Source organism: Pagrus major, chromosome 21, assembly GCF_040436345.1.
Source record: "Pagrus major chromosome 21, Pma_NU_1.0".
In the NCBI taxonomy this organism is placed as follows: domain Eukaryota; kingdom Metazoa; phylum Chordata; class Actinopteri; order Spariformes; family Sparidae; genus Pagrus; species Pagrus major.
The window spans coordinates 13,722,440-13,741,373 of record NC_133235.1 but is presented as its reverse complement, the minus strand read 5'-3'; the positions used below and the strand labels follow the sequence as shown (position 1 = coordinate 13,741,373).

Sequence of the window (18,934 nt, the reverse complement as noted above, 5' to 3'; positions counted from 1 at the left end):
CGTGTTTGCACACACAAACTATCAACATTACTTGATTCTGCTCTGTTGTGCCATTCACCTTGTGTATTCTTGTAGAACTCAGTAATTTAGAGCACAGATCAAGGGGCTGGGTTTGGGTGTCTATGCCAGAAATGTATGAAGGAGTAACATAAAAGTGGGCAGCCAGACTGGACTCCTTCCTGTAGAGGCACATTGCTATGCTTTTTCCCCATGCAGCTCAGATGCTGATCACGCCAATGTCATGTTTGGCAGCCAGTGCCATAATTGCAGTTAATTGCCTTCATTCTGCTTCCTAGTTGCAAATCAGACACTGATTACGGCAGCAGGGTGCTGGCTCTGGCACTGCGAATCAGAATGAGTGCTATGATCTGTAGCTTTTAAAATCTACACTAAGTGTTACATGTTAGATCATCCTCCATCTCTGCTTCTTTTCTCTGCAGTGACAAACTTCAACAATGGCTTGGAGGCCAGTTCAGACTCGGATGACGAGGACAAGCTACACATTGTGGAGGAGGACAGCCTGCAGGAGCCTGAGGCCGCCAGCGCAGAGGGGACTAAGCCGAAGGACAGCCATGATGCCGCCACAACAGTATTACCCCACAATGGCTCCGTGAATGGAGGTGAGATGCCAACACTGAAACATACAGATGATTTGTGTATCAGTATATAATTTTTTATATTTTTGTAAAAGTCCTTGGCTTTAGATTTTATCTCTTATTATATGACATTAATCCTGGGATGGTTTGCTGAGCATGTTTGCCCTTTTCTCAACAGTTCCCCTCTTTTAGATCCACACAATAACACTATTCTCTGCTGGGAGCTTCCCAGTCCACCCACAGGCTTACACAAGCTGTCTCCACACAGCTCTGCAGGGAAATGAGTTAAACTTTTACCCAGGTGCACCTTGGTAGTAGTTGTTCAAGAGGGTTACTTTACTTGCACAGATGTTCTCAGCCTGTCTGCACGGTAAAATCAATAATACTGAACTAAAGCCTGTTTCTGTGACATACAGCCATACGGCTGGCATGTGTAATTCATCTCTATCACTGCTGTAAATAAAGCTTAAAAGGCACATTAATAATGGAGTGAGTCAGCTCAGTGTTTGGCAGCGCTGTCATCTTTATATGGACATGCGTTGGCTCTTCTGTTTCAGTAGATACATAAGAACAGGTGGTGAAATCATTCACGCAACTGTTGTCAAGTGGAACCAAATCAGGACAGAAGCAGACACTGTGGTGCTTGTTCCTTAGCTAACATACATATACAATGTAGTTTAAGTTCATAATGACAGAGCAAGATATTGTCAGGATACAAAACACATAAACGAAGCCAGAGGGGGTGCCTTGAAAAGCTGGAAGCACGAGTCAGCTGAAGATCAGTGTGGTGTGATATTTTCAAATCAACAGAGAAGTAAAGACCGATCACAAGGCAGAGAATCTGAGCAAATGAGAACATCCACAAGAAGGAAAGTGCGAGGTGTGCAGATAGAGACACAGAAGGAGGGGAAGTGAGCATGTCTGAGAGATAGATATGATTCACTGACACCTAAAATTGTGTATAATCAAGCCAGGCATGCACGTTTTTGTGTATATTATCAACTCTTGCATACTTAGTAGTAAACCTAGGTTAATCTCATGCATTCCCTAACAAGCTAACACACCTATAGTACTGCCCTAGGTCAAAACTTTACAGGCAGTGTATACTATCCTTGACTATACAGCACCATACACACCAATCATATGATAAGCTCCTTGTTTATGACTGTTTTTAACTTCGCTGTTGCTGCTGCTGAATGTGTGTTCGTTAACACAACCCTCACATGGTGCAACTTTTACACCCATGACAGACAATAATGAGCGAAAGAGATTCACAAACAGAGCAGAGGTATGTACTGTTATCTGGGTCAACTGTCTGTTTGAAAGACCCACTTTTTATTGTTTGGTTTGACAGCAGTATACGAGGCAACCTTTTACTGCTCTGCTTTACACTGCAAGCAGCACGATGCAAATACTGGAGATGCTTGGATAAGACTACAGCTCAGATGAAAGTGAGGACTAGTGAAGTGAAAATTAGAGTGAAACTTATCCAGTCAAGCATAGAACTGAAACTTGTATGATGTATAGAAAGCAATTGTTATGTTTTGTCAACTGGCTGATCCAGCACATCAATATTGAGGTTATCTTGTGTTAAGCTTTCCTATTTTGTAAAACCTGCAAGGTTTTTCTTTTTGGAAACAGGACACTTGTGTTGTGGGAGTTCTTATTGTGCCAGATCAAAGTTGACAGTTTTTAGTGAAACATGTTTTTGGTTGTCAATCCAAAACAGTAGTCCTTGATCACACTGTGAGACCATCAGCCAACTAAGAGGTTTCATGACTCAAGACAGCCAGAATCAAAATTTAGACGATTTAGTTCTCATAAGCTAACTTCTGCTATGAACCACAATTACAAACCAAACAATCAGAAACGGTATACAGTATGAAACGATGCAGAATACACTGACTGACGAAGCTGCAGTGCAAATCTGTTAACATTCACTTGGTATTCAACCTGACACAGATTGCAACCAAGATTTTATTAGATAATTTTCACTGTCGGGCATGCACTGAACCTGCATTATCACATCTGTTTCCACACAGCAGCATATTCTTTACTGTTGATGCTTTGTCTGTGTACATCTACCTGCTCTCTTTGATCAGATTAGTTCAGTCCTCTCTCAGCCTTGGGGAACACCTGCCTGCTCACACAGCCAGATGTTCTGCTCTTTCTCATCTCTTCTCTGACTTTCTGTACAACATCCTCAAGGCTAATCTGCCCACAGCTCACACACATACTCACACAAGCATTGTCTTCTCCTTATGAACTGGAACTCTGAAATTGATAAATGAATTTTAAAAAAAAATCATTAAAGACAGTTATTATAAGACTTAATAATCAGTTGTGTTGTCTTGGTGTGTGTTTGTCCCAATGTTCCCTCTTCATTTACAGATTTTGATGTTCTTTGCTGCATAAATTAACATACAGACAAGGAAAAACAAACCTACTAACACCTTTTTTAAATATGCATCTAATATCTCTACTGCAACATCTTTTGAGTAGGGCTGCAACGAACAGTTATGTTAAAGATAGATAAAACTACTGATTATTTTCTTAGTTAATGAATTGAATCATTTTTTAGTCATAGTCAGGTCTCAGTGGCAGCATGCTAAACAGGGTACTCTAAATATCCCTCTCCCCAGTAATGCTTTACTGCTCTTCCTGGGGCTTACCAGGCCAGATGAGATATGTTATATCCAGTATGTTCGGATTCCCAGACCCCCTCAGCTACTACTATGAGCTCCTTGTGGATATCTGAGCTCGTCACCCTGTCTCCAGGGCTGAGCCCAGCCACCATTGGGAGGAAACTCATTGTATCTGCAGGTGGGTGGGTGAGCAATCATCCCTTTTCCAGCAAAAAATAGACAGTGTTTTGTCTGACCAACAGTCTTAAACCCAAATATATTCCATTTACTGTCACATAAGTCAAAGAAAGGCAGCAACATTTTGCGTATGAGAAGCTTGAACAAAAGATATTTGACATAAGTTGTTTTAAAAATGACTCAAACAATTAATCGTTGTCTATTTTTGTTCATCAATCAACTTATATCAGCTCTACTTTTCACATGATTCCACCTGTAGTAAATAAGGACTGGAATGTTGACCGGGGTATTAGTGAAATAATGTTATAATGAGTTTCCTCATTAGCACTGCTGGGATTGTGTTCGACTGTGGGGAGTTGAGTCAGCTAAATCGCCTCTTGTTTGTCTGTGCTGACAGGTTTTATTTACACATCCACATGAACATGGACACAGAGCAGGTTTAGTCATGCAGGATGCATCACATCTACTGTGTTAAACACAGTTGGACCTTAAGTCACTTGTCAATCAATTTCTTGCTGTCCTTCCTCTTATTCTGCCCATTAATAGTTTCAGAAGTTTCACCAGCTGCATACAGAAATAGACTTACTTGAGGTTTTATGTTTTCATTTTGTTTTTAAATTGGCTTTCGTTTCGCTTGCAGACAGCTTGAGAAAGCTCTTTAAAGCTCTTAAACTTAAACCTCCGGATAACCCCATAGTAAGAAAGTTGGCAGGATCAGCTCAACCCGTACAAGCTCACTTTCAAAAACATGACACACCTCAGCATACAAACAGCAAAAGTACCATAAGATTTAATAAGCAAAGGCAGAACCAAGTCTGCATTCAACAGCAGAGATTGATTGGCTTGTGTTTACGCCGCTTCAATGCCCTTTTAATCCTCGATTCCCCACGAACAGCTCAGCCTACACAAGCATCTGCCTTCATCTCAACAGCAGTCAGTTACAGCCAAGCAGGAAATACTAAAACCATGGAGACGGCGAGAATGTGACACTCAGAGATATTGCTCTCAAGGCTTGTTTCATTGTTTCTGAATAAAGCCTTACATGGTGTGAGCAGTGCTGCTCTCTCTCTTTCACTTTGTTTCTCTCGCTCTCTCAGCTCGCTGCTTTCTCCTCTGTGTACTTGCTATTTTTCTTCAGTCACTGATCCTTTTTCATCTCTTTATATTATTCGACCCAGCTTGCCTTCTTTACTTTTTTGTTTTCTCACATTTTCCTCTCCTCTCTTCTCCTCATTTCTTCTTCTGCTTAAAATCCAACTACAGCGATTGTGTAAAAGCCTCTCCTCGGTGTTAGGTGGTGCTCCGACTCTGGATATTATTAGCTGTTAATTATCCACAGAGGGTTTGCTGAGCTTGTTGTTGTTCAGTAAACCTTTGACTTCTTGAACAAACTAACTTCTCTAACTTTTTAGGCCTCATCCTCCCAGTTGTTGTTGCAGGTAGGCACTTGAATGTATTATTGGCAGACTGTACTGTAGCTGTTAAGTTACAAGAAATTACAGTACAGAGATGTGGGAGATATCATTTGTTTCTATATGTAGTAACATAATATGTATTTTCCTTATAGACCTCTGTTTTAATTAGTGAGCATACTCATCCATCACGTCCCAGAGTGCTGATCAGTAGTAGATTACTTCATTTCCTATTAATTTATGTAGGAAAACTGTCTTTGAAGCTGACCTCTATAGAGGCTGAAACCAGAGCAGTGCTGGTGGAACAAGGGCAAGTGCAGCTGCAGCAACTTGCTCAGGAGTATGTCAGCAGGTCCTTCAAGGTAGAAGGAGTTCTACTGGGTATGAAAAAGTGGTATAAATCCTTTTGTGGCTCCAGAGGAAGCTATATGTTATCTGATAATTTGCCTCCAATGTCACTTAGTGGCTAAGTTGCATTGTGGGTAATGTGGGCACTGGGTTTTGAAAAGCATTACTCTTCTGTAACACTGTTGGACTCATTATGGACAGTTTAAATACAAAAGATCAAAATCGATACAGCAGATCCAGAGATATCATCTTTTTTATTCCACACATTCTTCTTCCTTTTCAAAACCTGGTACCTACATTACCCACAATGCAACTGAGTCGCCCACTGATTTATGTCACTGGAAGCAATTTATCAGATTACATGCAACTTCTTCTGGTGCCACAAAAGACTTTTTACCATTTTTTTGTCACATATGCAGTCGTACTCCTCGAGACCTGTAAACACACTTTAATATGTAAAATTGGTGGAGTTTAAACAACGATCTTAAACCTGTATTAACTAAGCTTGTGGGCTTTAGATAAGAAAGCAGTTCTTTTTGAATTAAATCTTGACTTTTGACCGTTTGCCTTGCTTGTAGAACTTTTGGTGTAAAACTGTGAGGCTGGAGTAGAGAATGCAGAGTTGAGCAGAAAGAAATTGTTCAGTTATTGCCTGAATGCTGTGTTTTTCAACCTTTGACCTTTACCCAGGTTAATCAGGTGCTTCTCGTGGTAAAAATGTAGGATAGCAAGATAACTGCGAATAATGATGACATTTTTTGTACAGAACAAACCGACAGGGCACATTTCTGGGAAAGTGCTGATTTTATAAAGATGTAGTCTGGACAGGAAAATTCAGTGAATCTCGTCAGTTCTTTTGGAGAACTTAACAGACGCTTTTACAGAAGTGCGAAGTGCACCATATTGTATTTGACTTGCGTCATTTGTTCATGGCATTATCTGTTGTTCTTCACCTGCACCTGCAGTAGAAACCGGCCTGTTCACTCCTTTAGGAAAACATTAACAAACCAGGAAGGAGTAACGTGTTCAGTGTGTGCAGAGGAGCCCCGGCGGTGCTGGAGGGAAGTCATGGAAAAGTCGTGATATGTTGCAGAGCTATAGAGCCACGTCGGGAACCCTTCAAAGGCTTTGCGTGATATTTTTGGATTGTCTGACTTTCGCTCCTTTCTTTCCTCACCGTCTGAGGTGAGAGGAGAGAGCTGGGAGAGCAGCTGGTGTTGAATTGGTCCTCTGGTGAGAGATTAGTGTCTGCTACTCCCCCTGCAGTCTGGGCCGCACTGCAGCTCCAATCCATCCTGCCTTATAAATTCACCACGGACTCACAGTGACAGGTTCTGGCAAGGTATACAAGTGCAGTGCTTTGTACGTGTGTGTGTGTAGTGGGAATAACTCTGAGTGCATGTGTGTGTGTGTGTGTGTGTGTGTGCGTGCACCCCATGATTTCCTGTTTTCATTCCAATCTGATATTCCACATGTGTGTGTTGCAGGGTCCTGGGCATCATTACTGCATGGCTTTTTGTGAGGCATTAAGAGTAATTGTAGAGTGTGGTGGGAAAATATGCAGAGAGGTGTATCAGCGAGGGGGGAGGAGGGTGAGAAGGAGGAGTGATGAGGGCAAAGGAGCAAAAAAGTTTTTTTTAGAAAAGGGAGGTGAGGGGCAGAATCAAAAAAAGGCAAGCAAGGAATTTAAAGAAAAGATGACAGAAGTTAGAAGAGAAATCGGAGAGATGAGAGAGTGTGAGGAGTTTGATAAATTGCAAAGGAGTAAGGAAAACGTAGAATGAAAGGGTGAAAAAAGTGATGGAGGGAAGGTAAAGTAGCAAGAGGTGAGAAGACAAAAGGAGTACAGGGAGGCCAGGTTAGGGGAACAAGTTAGACCAAACCTCAAACTTTGAAAAAGCTGCTTTTGTGTAAAAACAACCAACATCCATACTTGTGTTTTCAGATTGTTTTTATAGATCTCCATCCACATTTAATGCCCGAACAAAAAGAAAAACAGGAACAGAAAAACAGCTAAATCTATTCTTCTTCAGCCAAATTCGTATTTAAACAACAAAATTGTATCACAACTAAGATCTGAAAATCAATTGGCAACTATTTTAAGTCATTTTTCAAGCAAAGATGCCAAACCATGTCCCAGTTCCAGCTTTTTGCTGCTTTTCTTTGGCTTATCAGTTTGTAAACTGAATATTTGTGGGTTTTGTACTGTTGGTGTCAAAAATTCTGGCTCAATGTAGAGGCCAATACAGAGAGAAAGATGTTGGTTAGCTAGCTTACATTATGATGTGTCTGTGCAGGAGGCGTTTCAGTTGTGTTTTTCAGTCTCATGCGCTTCGTGGAATGATTAAAATAGAAGCACGGTTTGTGTCTGTTTTCTTCCGTTTTATATATTTGACAACAGTGATTGGTTGATGTACTCAGTACTGTGCTTAAACACATCATGTATAGATACAGATGGAGCACTGTAGACAAATTTGCGTGGATGTACTGTGGGAAAGACTGGAGAGAGAAAGAGAAAGGAAGAAAAAGGGAAAAGGTGAAGAGAGAGAGTGAAGAAGGCAATTAAGACACGTAAGGTGAGGGAGAGAAAGGAAGAGGTAATGAGGGAAAGAGGGGATGAGCAGAGAGCGAAAGAAGCATGGAAGGTAGACGAGTGTCTCTGAGGAGGAAAGAGAGATTTGGAAAGCTTTTGGATGAGGTCATGGGAAGCTAAGATCTGTGTGTTTAAAATGAGGCTTAACAGGGCTCGGCCTGGTCCCGCCTCTTCTTTAGGCACACACACACACACACACACACACACACAGCTGCACCTGTCCCTGACAAGGCTCAGCAGGAAGAGGCGTGGCCTTTGGCACCAGTCCTGGCTGCATTTATAAAATGCTTGATCTCCATGGCAACGCTGCTCACAGTTTCACCTCACTGCTCAGTCCTATCAGTGTTTTTTTTTTTTACGCACAGAAAGTGAGGTAACGTCTCCGTCTCTGTCATAAAGATGATTATAAAACACCAGATCTTAAAAAAGGGAACAGACGTCAAGACGGCTGCTCGTCCACCACAAGTGAAGAAATTCTGCTCAAGCCAATGAGGAACAGATACCCTGTCACTTACTTATTGCTATTGACACAGCAATCAATAAGATGTAATGAAGATTAGATTCTACCCAGATGCATTTTGGGAAATGTAGGATCAGGTGTTTTTTTAGAGATGCCTCTGCTGCCAACTTTATGAAAATGCATTACTAAATTGGTGTAACCTTTTAATACTGGCATTAACCCTTTTTTCCTTTAAACCTGAAAAATTTTAAGTCTCGATATCGAGTTAACTGTAATCCTGTAGGCTTTAATGGATGTAGGCCTGTCAAGATAATTAAGTTATCGTCTTCTCGTTCATATCTTATAATATCAACTGATCGATATATGTACATCACCTCGATATTGCCAGTTTACATGTGTGTTTGTTTACATAATAATGCCACAAACATGTTAACTCCCAGCTGCTGTATCAGATAAGCTGTATGTAGCTGTATTCACATTAGAATGATTAAATTCCTGAAATGCTATTAGGGAAAGAAAACATTACAATATCAGCAGAGCTCATTGCCGGTTCCTGTTATAAGAAAGCTTTCTGCACAGTACAGCTATTACATGAGCAATAGCTTTGGTGTTTTTCTTCTAACTTTAACCTGCTTAGTAATTCTGGACATTTTCTTGCTTGGTTTTGAAAATGTTAGCCCCTGGTTTTGTACAGAAATTGGTTTAAAGAGTAATGGAGGATGAATCTTTGGACTGGTTTTAGTTGAATGTTTCTTTTACCTTTCTCGTTTTGAATTTGGGAAATTTAAGTGTTGATTCGTGCCCTTCAGATGAGTTTTGGCCTCTTTTAAGTGTTAAGAGTTTGAAATGTTTCTCTAGCTGTCAAAAACCCCTGAACTCAAATTGACTTGACCTCAGTCATATCTGCCTACAGCCCACTGTTGATGATATGAAACTGAGCTCTGTCCTTTCAAATAACAGAGGAGGGGATGGCATTTTTTTTTTTGAATTATGGGGAGCCACCAGGATTATTAAAGACATAACCTATTAATAGTTTTTCAGAGCCATTTGGTTTGTTGTGTAAATATTCAATATCAAATATTTTGGAAAATTGTGCTCTTCATGCGTTGATTTTCTTAATATACACTGCAGACGTTGCAGAAACTAATGCTGAATTATGCTCCTCTTGGGTCAAGAGAGGAAAGTGCTCATCGACAGGTATTAAGCCCTCTGCTGCCCTCTAGCTGCTGATACAGTCAGCAGAATCCAGTAAAGAGAATAAATCTGTGCTTTCTTTTTCAAGGATTGACTGAACCTCCTGCCACGTATACATCCACTCCTCACCTGCAACAATGATCCTAAACGTTGTCCATGTTTATGTGTGTTTTTAGTGAAAGAAGAGTGTGTGTCAGAAGAGGAGGAAGAGGAGGAGGAAGTGAAGGATACGCTAGTGGAGGAGATTCTCCAGCAGGGAGACACAGCCATCATCTATCCTGAAGCTCCTGAGGATGAGCAAAGTCCAGCAGAGACAGGAGGCGCTGACGAAAACGGTAACATTTACACACAAACACACAGCGGCTTACTTATTTCAGTGCACACTGTTATTTCAAGTTAAAGCTTCACTAGAAAAGATTTTAATGTGATTAAACAACTGGAAGATAAAAAAAAACTGATGAAGGATGGCAGAATTGAATCATCACCCTACATGCTTCTCCCCCTGTTGTCTCCATCACAGGCACACCAGATTCCTTCTCCCAGCTGCACACTTGCCCCTATTGCTCCCGGGGATACAAGCGAAACGCTTCGCTGAAGGAGCACATCAAGTATCGGCACGAGACCAGCGAGGACAACTACAGTTGCTCGCACTGCAGCTACACCTTCACCTACCGCTCGCAGCTTGAGAGGCACATGAGCCACCACAGGGGCTCCAGGGACCAGGTAACACCACAGTGCAGGAGAAATTAGTTTTTAGACTTTTTAGATTGAATCATTTCTTGATAAAACAGTAACCATGAACTGTTGGGGGACTTGTGGATCTCTTGAAGAGCCCCAAAATTTTTTATACATATTTATATTTAGCTTTTTTTTATAAAGGTCTTAAATTATAAATTGCATTGGATTTGAATTCAGATTACTACAGACTAGTGTCTGTACTCTTGTGTCAGCTTTGCTTGCCTTAATGCACTGGGACTTATTACTCTTAAAAAAAATCAACATAGAGCTTTGCAATCTGCAAATCTAGCCATTAACAAAATCCTCTGTATCTGTAATCAATTTTTCTTTTAAACCTTTGACCAACAGGAAAACTGAAGAAAATGTAAACGTTAACTTAACTTAACTCTACTTCACTCCCATGCATACTAAACAGCTCATTCTAAGAATAGAAATATAAATGCTTTAAGTTATTTCTATCATCTGCACGTCTCATGCTGTAGATCCTCATTATTTTATGATTTTCATCCACCTCAGCGTCACGTTTCCCAGTCGACAGGAGGATTAGGAGGAACAGGTGGAACCCGCAAGTTCAAGTGTACCGAATGTTCCAAGGCCTTCAAGTACAAGCACCACCTGAAGGAGCACCTGCGCATTCACAGCGGTGAGCTGTCACCGTGGCAACCATCACTCTCAGTCACTCACACAAAAACAGAAAGCTCCTGACTAATTATTGTGTTTGTAGTTGATAGTCATTATTAGATCTACACCCTTAACACCAGTTCATTATAGCTGTTAGCTTTGGTCTGAGAATTTTAATTAATTTTGTCTTTGTCGTGTCTTTTTGGTTCTTTTTGACTCTGTTACATCAGTTTCTCAAAATCTTTTTGGCTCTTTTGGGTTCATTTCTTCAGAAATCACTTGATCATAAAAACAAAAGAGGAAAATGTTGAAAATTACTCTGTAAAGATATAAAATATTGGACTATAAAAACAGCACAAAGAAATAAATCACTGGCAACTAAATTGTACAGAAACTACGCACACCAGTGAATCGTTTCGTTCATTACACTATAAACCAACGTTCTTCAATGAGAAACATAATAATTATAAACACAAGCATCAGTACAAGATCTATACGTTAATTAAATGCAGTCTAAAAGTGGTGACATTTTGATTTCAATCAGGAATTGATATCAAAGGTTAAAGTAAACAAGAGTAAACAAGATTGTAAATTTGACCATAAATTGAATCCCAGCTTTTACTCTACTGGTACTTTGTAGCACTGAGTATATAAAAAAAGTACCAAACACATTACAGCCATAACCAGCTTCTGAGGGTTGATACCCAGCTCTTCTGACAGCTTAAATATACAAAGAAAAAAAATGGCAGACATGAAAATATTTGAAAAGAGCTTCTAGAGCTTCTTTTTTAACAGGTTTTGTCATTTCTCTGTGTGCCCCTCTTAGGTGAGAAACCATACGAATGCTCAAACTGCAAGAAGCGATTCTCCCACTCAGGTTCCTACAGCTCCCACATCAGCAGTAAGAAGTGTGTGGGTGCAGCACCCCCTAACGGCGTCCCTCGAATCAAATCCCCCCCACCCACCACGCAGACCTCACCGGTCGTAATTGCTCCGGCCCGTGGGATTCTTAAAGAGAAAACTGAAAGCAAACCCCTCCAGGAGCAGCTCCCCGTCACCCAGATCAAATCTGAACCTGTGGAATACGAGTGCAAGACGATGGCAGCGGCACCAGCAACTTCAGCCGGTACCAACGGAGTGGTGAACGGAGGGACGACGCAGCCAGCTGTGGTTCCTGCTGCAACCCTGCCTCAGGGTGTCGCTATGGTTGTACCAACAGTCGGACTCATGTCGCCCATTAGTATCAATCTGAATGACTTGCAAAATGTGCTCAAAGTGGCGATGGATGGAAACGTGCTCAGGCAGGTGTTGGGTACAGCTAACGGGGTGGTGGCGCAGGGGAAGCAGGGAATCGTAGTCCAGCAGCCCCAGCAGCAGATCATCAGCCTGCCGGCCTTTGTGGATCATGATGGCACCACAAAGATCATCATCAACTACAGCATCAGCCCTGCAGCCGCCACCACTGCCACTACCCAGCCTGCATCGCTTGTTGCCAAAAACAATTCCCCTCCCACTGTCCCCACTGCTGCAGCCCCCACCCCCTCCAAAACAGACAAACCCCCAACCCCAGAGGTGGCAGACCTCTCCATCGTAAAGACAGAGCCAGAATCAGTGCCCATCATGGAGACAGAGGCGGTCACACAGACAGAAATTAAAACTGTTAAGACAGACAGACACACAGCTCAGATGCCAAAAGTCAGCAGCACTAGTACATGTTTACTATGCGACGACTGTCCCGACAACCTGGAGGCGCTACACCTCCTCCAGCACCGCAAAGCAGCCAACGGGGAGGCTGTCGACTCTGCAGCTTTGGACCCCTCGTTCGCCGCTCTGCTGAGTGAGGCGGGTGTGACGCTGGAGGAGCCGCCTGTGGAGGACCTCGTCTCACTCCTCAAGACCTACTTCGCCTCCAATGCCAACCCCAGCGAGGAGGAGCTGTCCAAGATCTCTGAGTCCGTCAGTATTCCCGTGGATGTGATCAGAAAATGGTTCACCAAAATGAACTCTGGGAAAAACGTGGGCCGCAATAAAACTAAAGCGGTTTCTAAAAAGACTGAGACCACAGATCCCAGCTCAGAGGACACCTCAAATCAGAACGGAGAGACAGAGGAAGACAGTGGCCACGAAACCTCCAACAAAGCCTCATCAGAATCTGGCAGCACTTCTCCCTCAGACTCTTCACCACTAAGCCTCAACACCGGGGACCTCGTCATCATCAAAAGAGAGCCGGAAGACCCTGAGGACCCAGACTCCCAGGCAGAGCCGCTCGACCTCTCCCTTCCTAAACAAATCGCAGCAGCATTGGAAACTACAACAACCACAACCCCCACAAAGCAGCAGGAACAGCCCCTGAACCTGACCTGCCTGAGGAAGGAGCAGCTGGGGGGTCGAACCATCTACGTCACCACACCTCAGACGGGAAGAGCGGTCAACATCGTGACTGCCGCACAGCTACCCACGTTAGTGGCCATTGCTGGTCAGGGCACGGTGGGCTGTCTCAGCACCATCAACACCGCGGCGAAACGCACCATTCTCATCCCCCAGCTCACCTACACCTACGCCACCACGGCCGGCAACGCCACTGGAGCAAAGACTGTTGTACTCAACGGCCATAAGGTTGGTAGTGGTAAACATTATGTCTACCAGACAGTATTTCCATTGTGGGCTTTTAGACAATTTAATTTGATTTCCTATTATTAAGCTCTTATCTGTTCTACAAGCCACTTTGTCAGGTAACCAGCCTTTTGTTTAGAAGTCTTTCAGTATTGTTGTAAAGATTAATCATTATCAAAAGTCAGTGAAAAATGCCGTGAAGACCAAGGTAACATCTTTAATATTGTAATATTATAATTATTTGTTTGATCTAGAGTCTTGAACCCAAAGATCCACCTGACATGACATTAAATGATTTGACCACTCTTTGTTTTCTTTCATTTACAGCAGAAGAAGCCGGACAGCAGCTCTGAAAGTGTTTCCACAGTGGAGGAGCAGAATGATTCAGATGCAGCCTCACTGATAAAGAAGCGACGGCTGGAAAATGGCGTGTACCCCTGTGATCTCTGCTCCAAAGTCTTCCAGAAGGGCAGCTCCCTGCTCAGGCACAAATATGAACACACAGGTATGCCTTAAAATTCAAAGTTGGTTTAATCAGAGGAACACATTTTCTTATTTGTGTACATGGTGGTCTAAACTGGCACGTCAAAACTTTATGTGCTGAATTAACACTAATGGATTAATTCGTTTGTTTCATTGCACTACTTAAACTTTGCAACTGTTTTAAAAGATTATTGGAATACGTTTATTTTATTCAGCATTCAGTGTCCGAGTTGCCCAAAGGTACTTGTAGTTTTCAAGGCTGTGATGTTAAAAATGACCTCATCTCTCATTAAATGTGTTGTATTAGCACGTTGTAGTGTGATGGTAACTTTTATGGGACAGCTGGCCTGTAAATGTACCAGCTCAGAAAGAGTTGACATCGGTATTTATTGAGATTAGACTCTGGAGAAGTGGAAATTTTCCATGAAGCTCCAACTTGTGTCACACTGGAATGTGGTTTTATTAAAATCTGTTGGCAGTTCACTGCACTAATGTGCACAGATGTGTGGTGAATGAGCCACGACATGATTCATCTTCACACAAGCCATAGACACAAGTTCAGTGGCATTTATTCTCACACACAAAAGTAATATATAGGTTTATTACAAATCATTTATGGAGCATTTATAAAAGACTTAACAGCTGTATCTGTGTAGATGAGACAGGAAGTACTTTTCCAGCTGATGAGATTTCAAACTTTTAAAAACTCAATTGTTAAATCTGAACAACTCTGCAAACCTTTTATAACTGAATAAAGATGAAGAATCATACTTTAGGGGTGTAATCAGCATCATTTCAACATGAAATCTTAAATATGAAAATATGGGTTTATTACAGGCTTATAAACATTTACCCATCTTGGCTTGAAAACCCTTAAAACTGTTGACCCCTGTCACCTGTTGCATATGTCTACCAGACATGAACGGTTCTACCAGCCAAACCAAGAGTGATTTAAAAAAAAATTTAGCAGGGATAGGGGACTCTGATTTATTTACTGATTTATTACCTCAGTAAACAGTTTCCTGATGAGTTTATGGTCTCACTCTCTAGTTTCAAGTCTTCTCCAATACAGCATGATGTTCATTTAGTCCCATATAGAGTAAAACAGAGGGTCACTCAAAAACAGTAATCCTCATAGCGGTGGGTGATATCATGGTGGGTTTACACCTGAGTAAATGCATTTCAAAATGAAAAAGATCACAATTTCCTAAAACTCCAGATGGTGTCAAATCGTTTCTCAAGGCTAGAATTCCAGATTTTAGTTAATTCACATAACACAGCAATCAGCGAAACATATCCCCACAATTAAGAAGCTGTAACTATGTCATTTTTGATTTTTTTTTTTTAAATATAGATTATAACAGTAATTATCAAAATAGTTGCCACTTCAGTTATCTCACAGAAACCAATTGTTTCAGCTCTTAAAGTTTTCAGATAATTCATAGGGGGGACAGTATGAAAAACACATTTTTGTGCAGCAGAAATATTTTTCTGCCAACATGTCCTGTTGTCCATGTCCCCTGGTTGGAAACCACTGCACTTAAGAGATAAGCCATAAATCACTGAAAAAGTGAGATTACTCTGCAGTATAAGTCCCTGTCTGACTCTTTGTTCTATCATCTGCAGGAAAACGGCCCCATGAGTGCAACATCTGCAAGAAGGCCTTCAAACACAAACACCACCTGATCGAACACTCAAGGCTGCACTCCGGTGAGAAACCCTACCAGTGTGATAAATGCGGGAAGCGTTTCTCTCACTCTGGCTCGTACTCCCAGCACATGAACCACCGCTACTCCTACTGCAAGAAGGACGGGACAAATCCTGGACCCGGCTCAGGTTCAGGGCCACGCAGGGCTCAGTCGGAGCTCAGCAGCCCCGGCGCCGGACCGCAGTCGGACAGTCGGACTACAACGCCGCCCTCCCAACTGGACTCAGACGAGAGGGAGAGCGAGGACGAGGAGGATGATGAGGCCATTTGTATGGATGACATCCGGGTTGTGCAGGTGGACGACGGAGAGTGCGAGATATACGAGGGAAACTTTGATGACACCGACGATGAGGACGGAGAGGAGATGGTTGAGGAAGAGATGACACAAGAGGAAGAGGCGGAAAAAGAGAAGGAGGACGGGGAGTTTGCTTGTGATGTGATGGAGATCGAGCTGGGGGACGATCACATGGTGGACGAAGAGATGGAGGAAACAGCTGAGGAAAAGGAGGAAGAAGCAAGTGCAGATACAGAGGAAATGGCGAACTGTGAAGCAGATATGGACAAAAGCATCAGGGAGGGGTCAGAAAGCGCCGAACCCACAGAGGAAGACAGCGCCGAACCCACAGGGGAGAAGAGCGCCGAACCCACAGAGAAAGATAGCGCCGCACCCACAGAGGAGGGCAGCGCCGCACCCACAGAGGAGGACAGCGCCAAACCTACAGAGGAGGACAGCGCCGAACCCACAGAGGAAGACAGCGCCGAACCCACAGAGGAAGACAGCGCCGAACCCACAGAGGAAGACAGCGCTGAACCCACAGCGGAAGATAGCGCCGAACCCACAGAGGAAGACAGCGCTGAACCCACAGCGGAAGATAGCGCCGAACCCACAGAGGAGGACAGTGCCGAACCCACAGAGGAGGACAGTGCTGAACCCACAGCGGAAGATAGCGCCGAACCCACAGAGGAGGACAGCACCGAACCCACAGCGGAAGACAGCGCCGAACCCACAGAGGAGGACAGCGCCGAACCCACAGAGGAGGACAGCGCCAAACCCACAGCGGAAGACAGCGCCAAACCCACAGAGGACAGTGCCGAACCCACAGAGGAGGACAGCGCCGAACCCACAGAGGAAGTGATGACAAACACCAAATAAAAAAAGGAAAATCGCTCCCAGACAGTTCTAATGTGTCACTCATCAAAGTCGAGTTGGTTAAGACAAAACCGCAGAAAAGTCGAGAAAGTCACGGCGGTTGCCTGATCTTAACGGTCCACTACTGTGTACAAAAACCCAGGTGTGCCTGAACTTGAAAAAAGAAAAAAGAAAAACAAAACAGTGACTTTTTTTTCTTGTGGAAATGAAATATCAGTGTTAAAAATTGTTTATAGAAGTACAGATTTTAAAGCAGAACTCACCCTTCAACTTGTTAGACTTGTTACTGAGACATCCCAGGTTGTTTTATTGTTTCTTTTCATTTGGTCAGTGTTACTAATTTTGTTCTTGTTTAAAAACATTTTAACCTGTAAAGACAAGAAAGATTTCTATACCTTTTTATTGCCAATGAAGTTTCCTAAATCAGTATTTTATTGAGTTCTACGAACAAAAACCTCTGCACTACAGTATTCCTGGTTTACCTACGGATACATGCCTCATGCATTGTATGCCCTTCAGTGTTATATACGTACACTAGCTAGCGAGATGTTGTCTGTGTTAGTGTTAGTCTTTGCTAGCTAGCATTACTTTTGTTTTCAGTTTGACTGTTAGCCTTAAGGAAAACAAAGTATTCTTGGGGAGGGTTGTGGGCGGGATGGGGGAGTCCGGGATGAGAACGTGGCTTCTGAACGCCATAACCAAATTTGTCCTATCAGGGAAGGTGGAGTCACAACCTCAAAGCCAGCATCAGGCGCCCGTGTTTCGCAACCAGGCGTGGAGCCTCCGGGTGACGATTCAAAAGCAGACTCCATCCGGCCAGGCTCAGCTGTGGTTCCACAACACAGGCGCCCATTCTTACCAAGCTTTTCCTTATTTTGGTCGACTTTAGTTCTGAGTCAGTGTTTCAGTGTTATTAGCTTGTATATGAAGTCAAACTGTACGTGAAGGAGCAGGGCTGTTTCCTGCTCCACCCCGATGCCTCCAGCCTTATGCAAGACCTGTGTGCTGTTAAAAGTGCCATTGAACAGTGTTATCATTTCTTCTTCACACATGTAGCCAGTATTATGTCCTTCTGTTTCTTACACGAGACCCATATTGACTAATGTTTGTCGACCTGCTCAGAACAGCAGATATGTCACAAATAACTGAAAGATTGAAACTTCCTGTGAAATTAATTTGGAGTATTTTAGAGGCCTTTAAAAGTATTTGTACCACACATAGAAGGTGGAAAACACAGTATTACTACTAACACTTTTTTTTTATTGTTGATTAATCTGACAACTATTTTTTTTATGAATTGTTTAGTGATGGAAAATAGTGAAAAGGCCTGTTATTATCTCGCCTTCACGTCTGTTTTTACTGAAACAGCAATCTGAAACTCAAGTATATTTGGTTTACAATCATATAAAGTAGAGAAAAGCAGCAAATCATCACATAGGACAGGCTGGAAAAAAAGATTTTGGCATTTTTACTTGAAAATGCAGCTCTTCACAGTCTGTCTTTAAAGGAAAAGTTCACCCAAATTGAAGATTCTGTCATATTTTACTTATCCCCATTCCAATGGAGGGCAAGTGAAGTTTCATAGTCCACAAAACATTTCTGGAGCTTAACAGCAAAACAGCATTGCAGCATTCTCTTAAACAACTGAAGTAGCTGCAGATAAAAAAATCAAAAACAAAAAAAATAAATAAAATGGCTCCATACAGCTTGTCCAGCATAATGCAAGTCTCCAAAAGCCTCAAGATCCCAATAATGTTTGAAAAGACTTAATTTAGTCCTTTTTCCAGCTGAAATCTTCCCTGTAGCAGCTGAACTGAAAGTGTTGGCATGCAGCCCGCCTGAAGTGGGTGCACAAGCTTGACTGTGTGTCGAGGGTGAAAATAACATCTATCCAATCAATTTGGGATCTCGAGGCTTCTGGAGACTTGGTATGGAGTCATTTTATGTTTGTTGGTTTGGTTTTTCAGTTGTTTTGTTACGTTTTAAAACAAGTCCCCATCTACTTCAGTTGTTTAGAAGAACGCTGCAACGCTGTTTTGCTGTGAAGCTCCAGAAATGTTTGTGGACTACAAAACTTTACCTGACTTTCCATCAGCTTGGGTGTGAGGAGATAATTACTGAATTTTCATTTTTGGCTGAACTGTTTCTTTAAGATCTGAGAAATGTGTGAAAATCATGGAAGAATACAGTCTACAC

General features: G+C 42.4%; 1 protein-coding gene across 2 annotated transcripts in view; it reads left to right on the top strand.

Annotated features, from left to right (window-relative positions):
- zeb1a (zinc finger E-box binding homeobox 1a) overlaps positions 1 to 16,893 on the top strand; it is a 64,485-nt gene extending 47,592 nt beyond the window's left edge. The window contains exons 2-8 of one of the 2 annotated variants that reach the window (XM_073492142.1): positions 441 to 620; positions 9,602 to 9,760; positions 9,946 to 10,148; positions 10,680 to 10,806; positions 11,611 to 13,400; positions 13,725 to 13,902; positions 15,507 to 16,893. In XM_073492142.1, coding sequence (XP_073348243.1) covers positions 441 to 620; positions 9,602 to 9,760; positions 9,946 to 10,148; positions 10,680 to 10,806; positions 11,611 to 13,400; positions 13,725 to 13,902; positions 15,507 to 16,741 — 3,872 coding nt within the window. In that variant the 3' untranslated portion in view covers positions 16,742 to 16,893. Of the gene's footprint in view, positions 1 to 440; positions 621 to 9,601; positions 9,761 to 9,945; positions 10,149 to 10,679; positions 10,807 to 11,610; positions 13,401 to 13,724; positions 13,903 to 15,506 lie in introns of those variants that run through there. The other variant, XM_073492143.1, reaches the window with a different exon arrangement.
- The last annotated feature ends 2,041 nt before the right edge of the window (positions 16,894 to 18,934 follow it).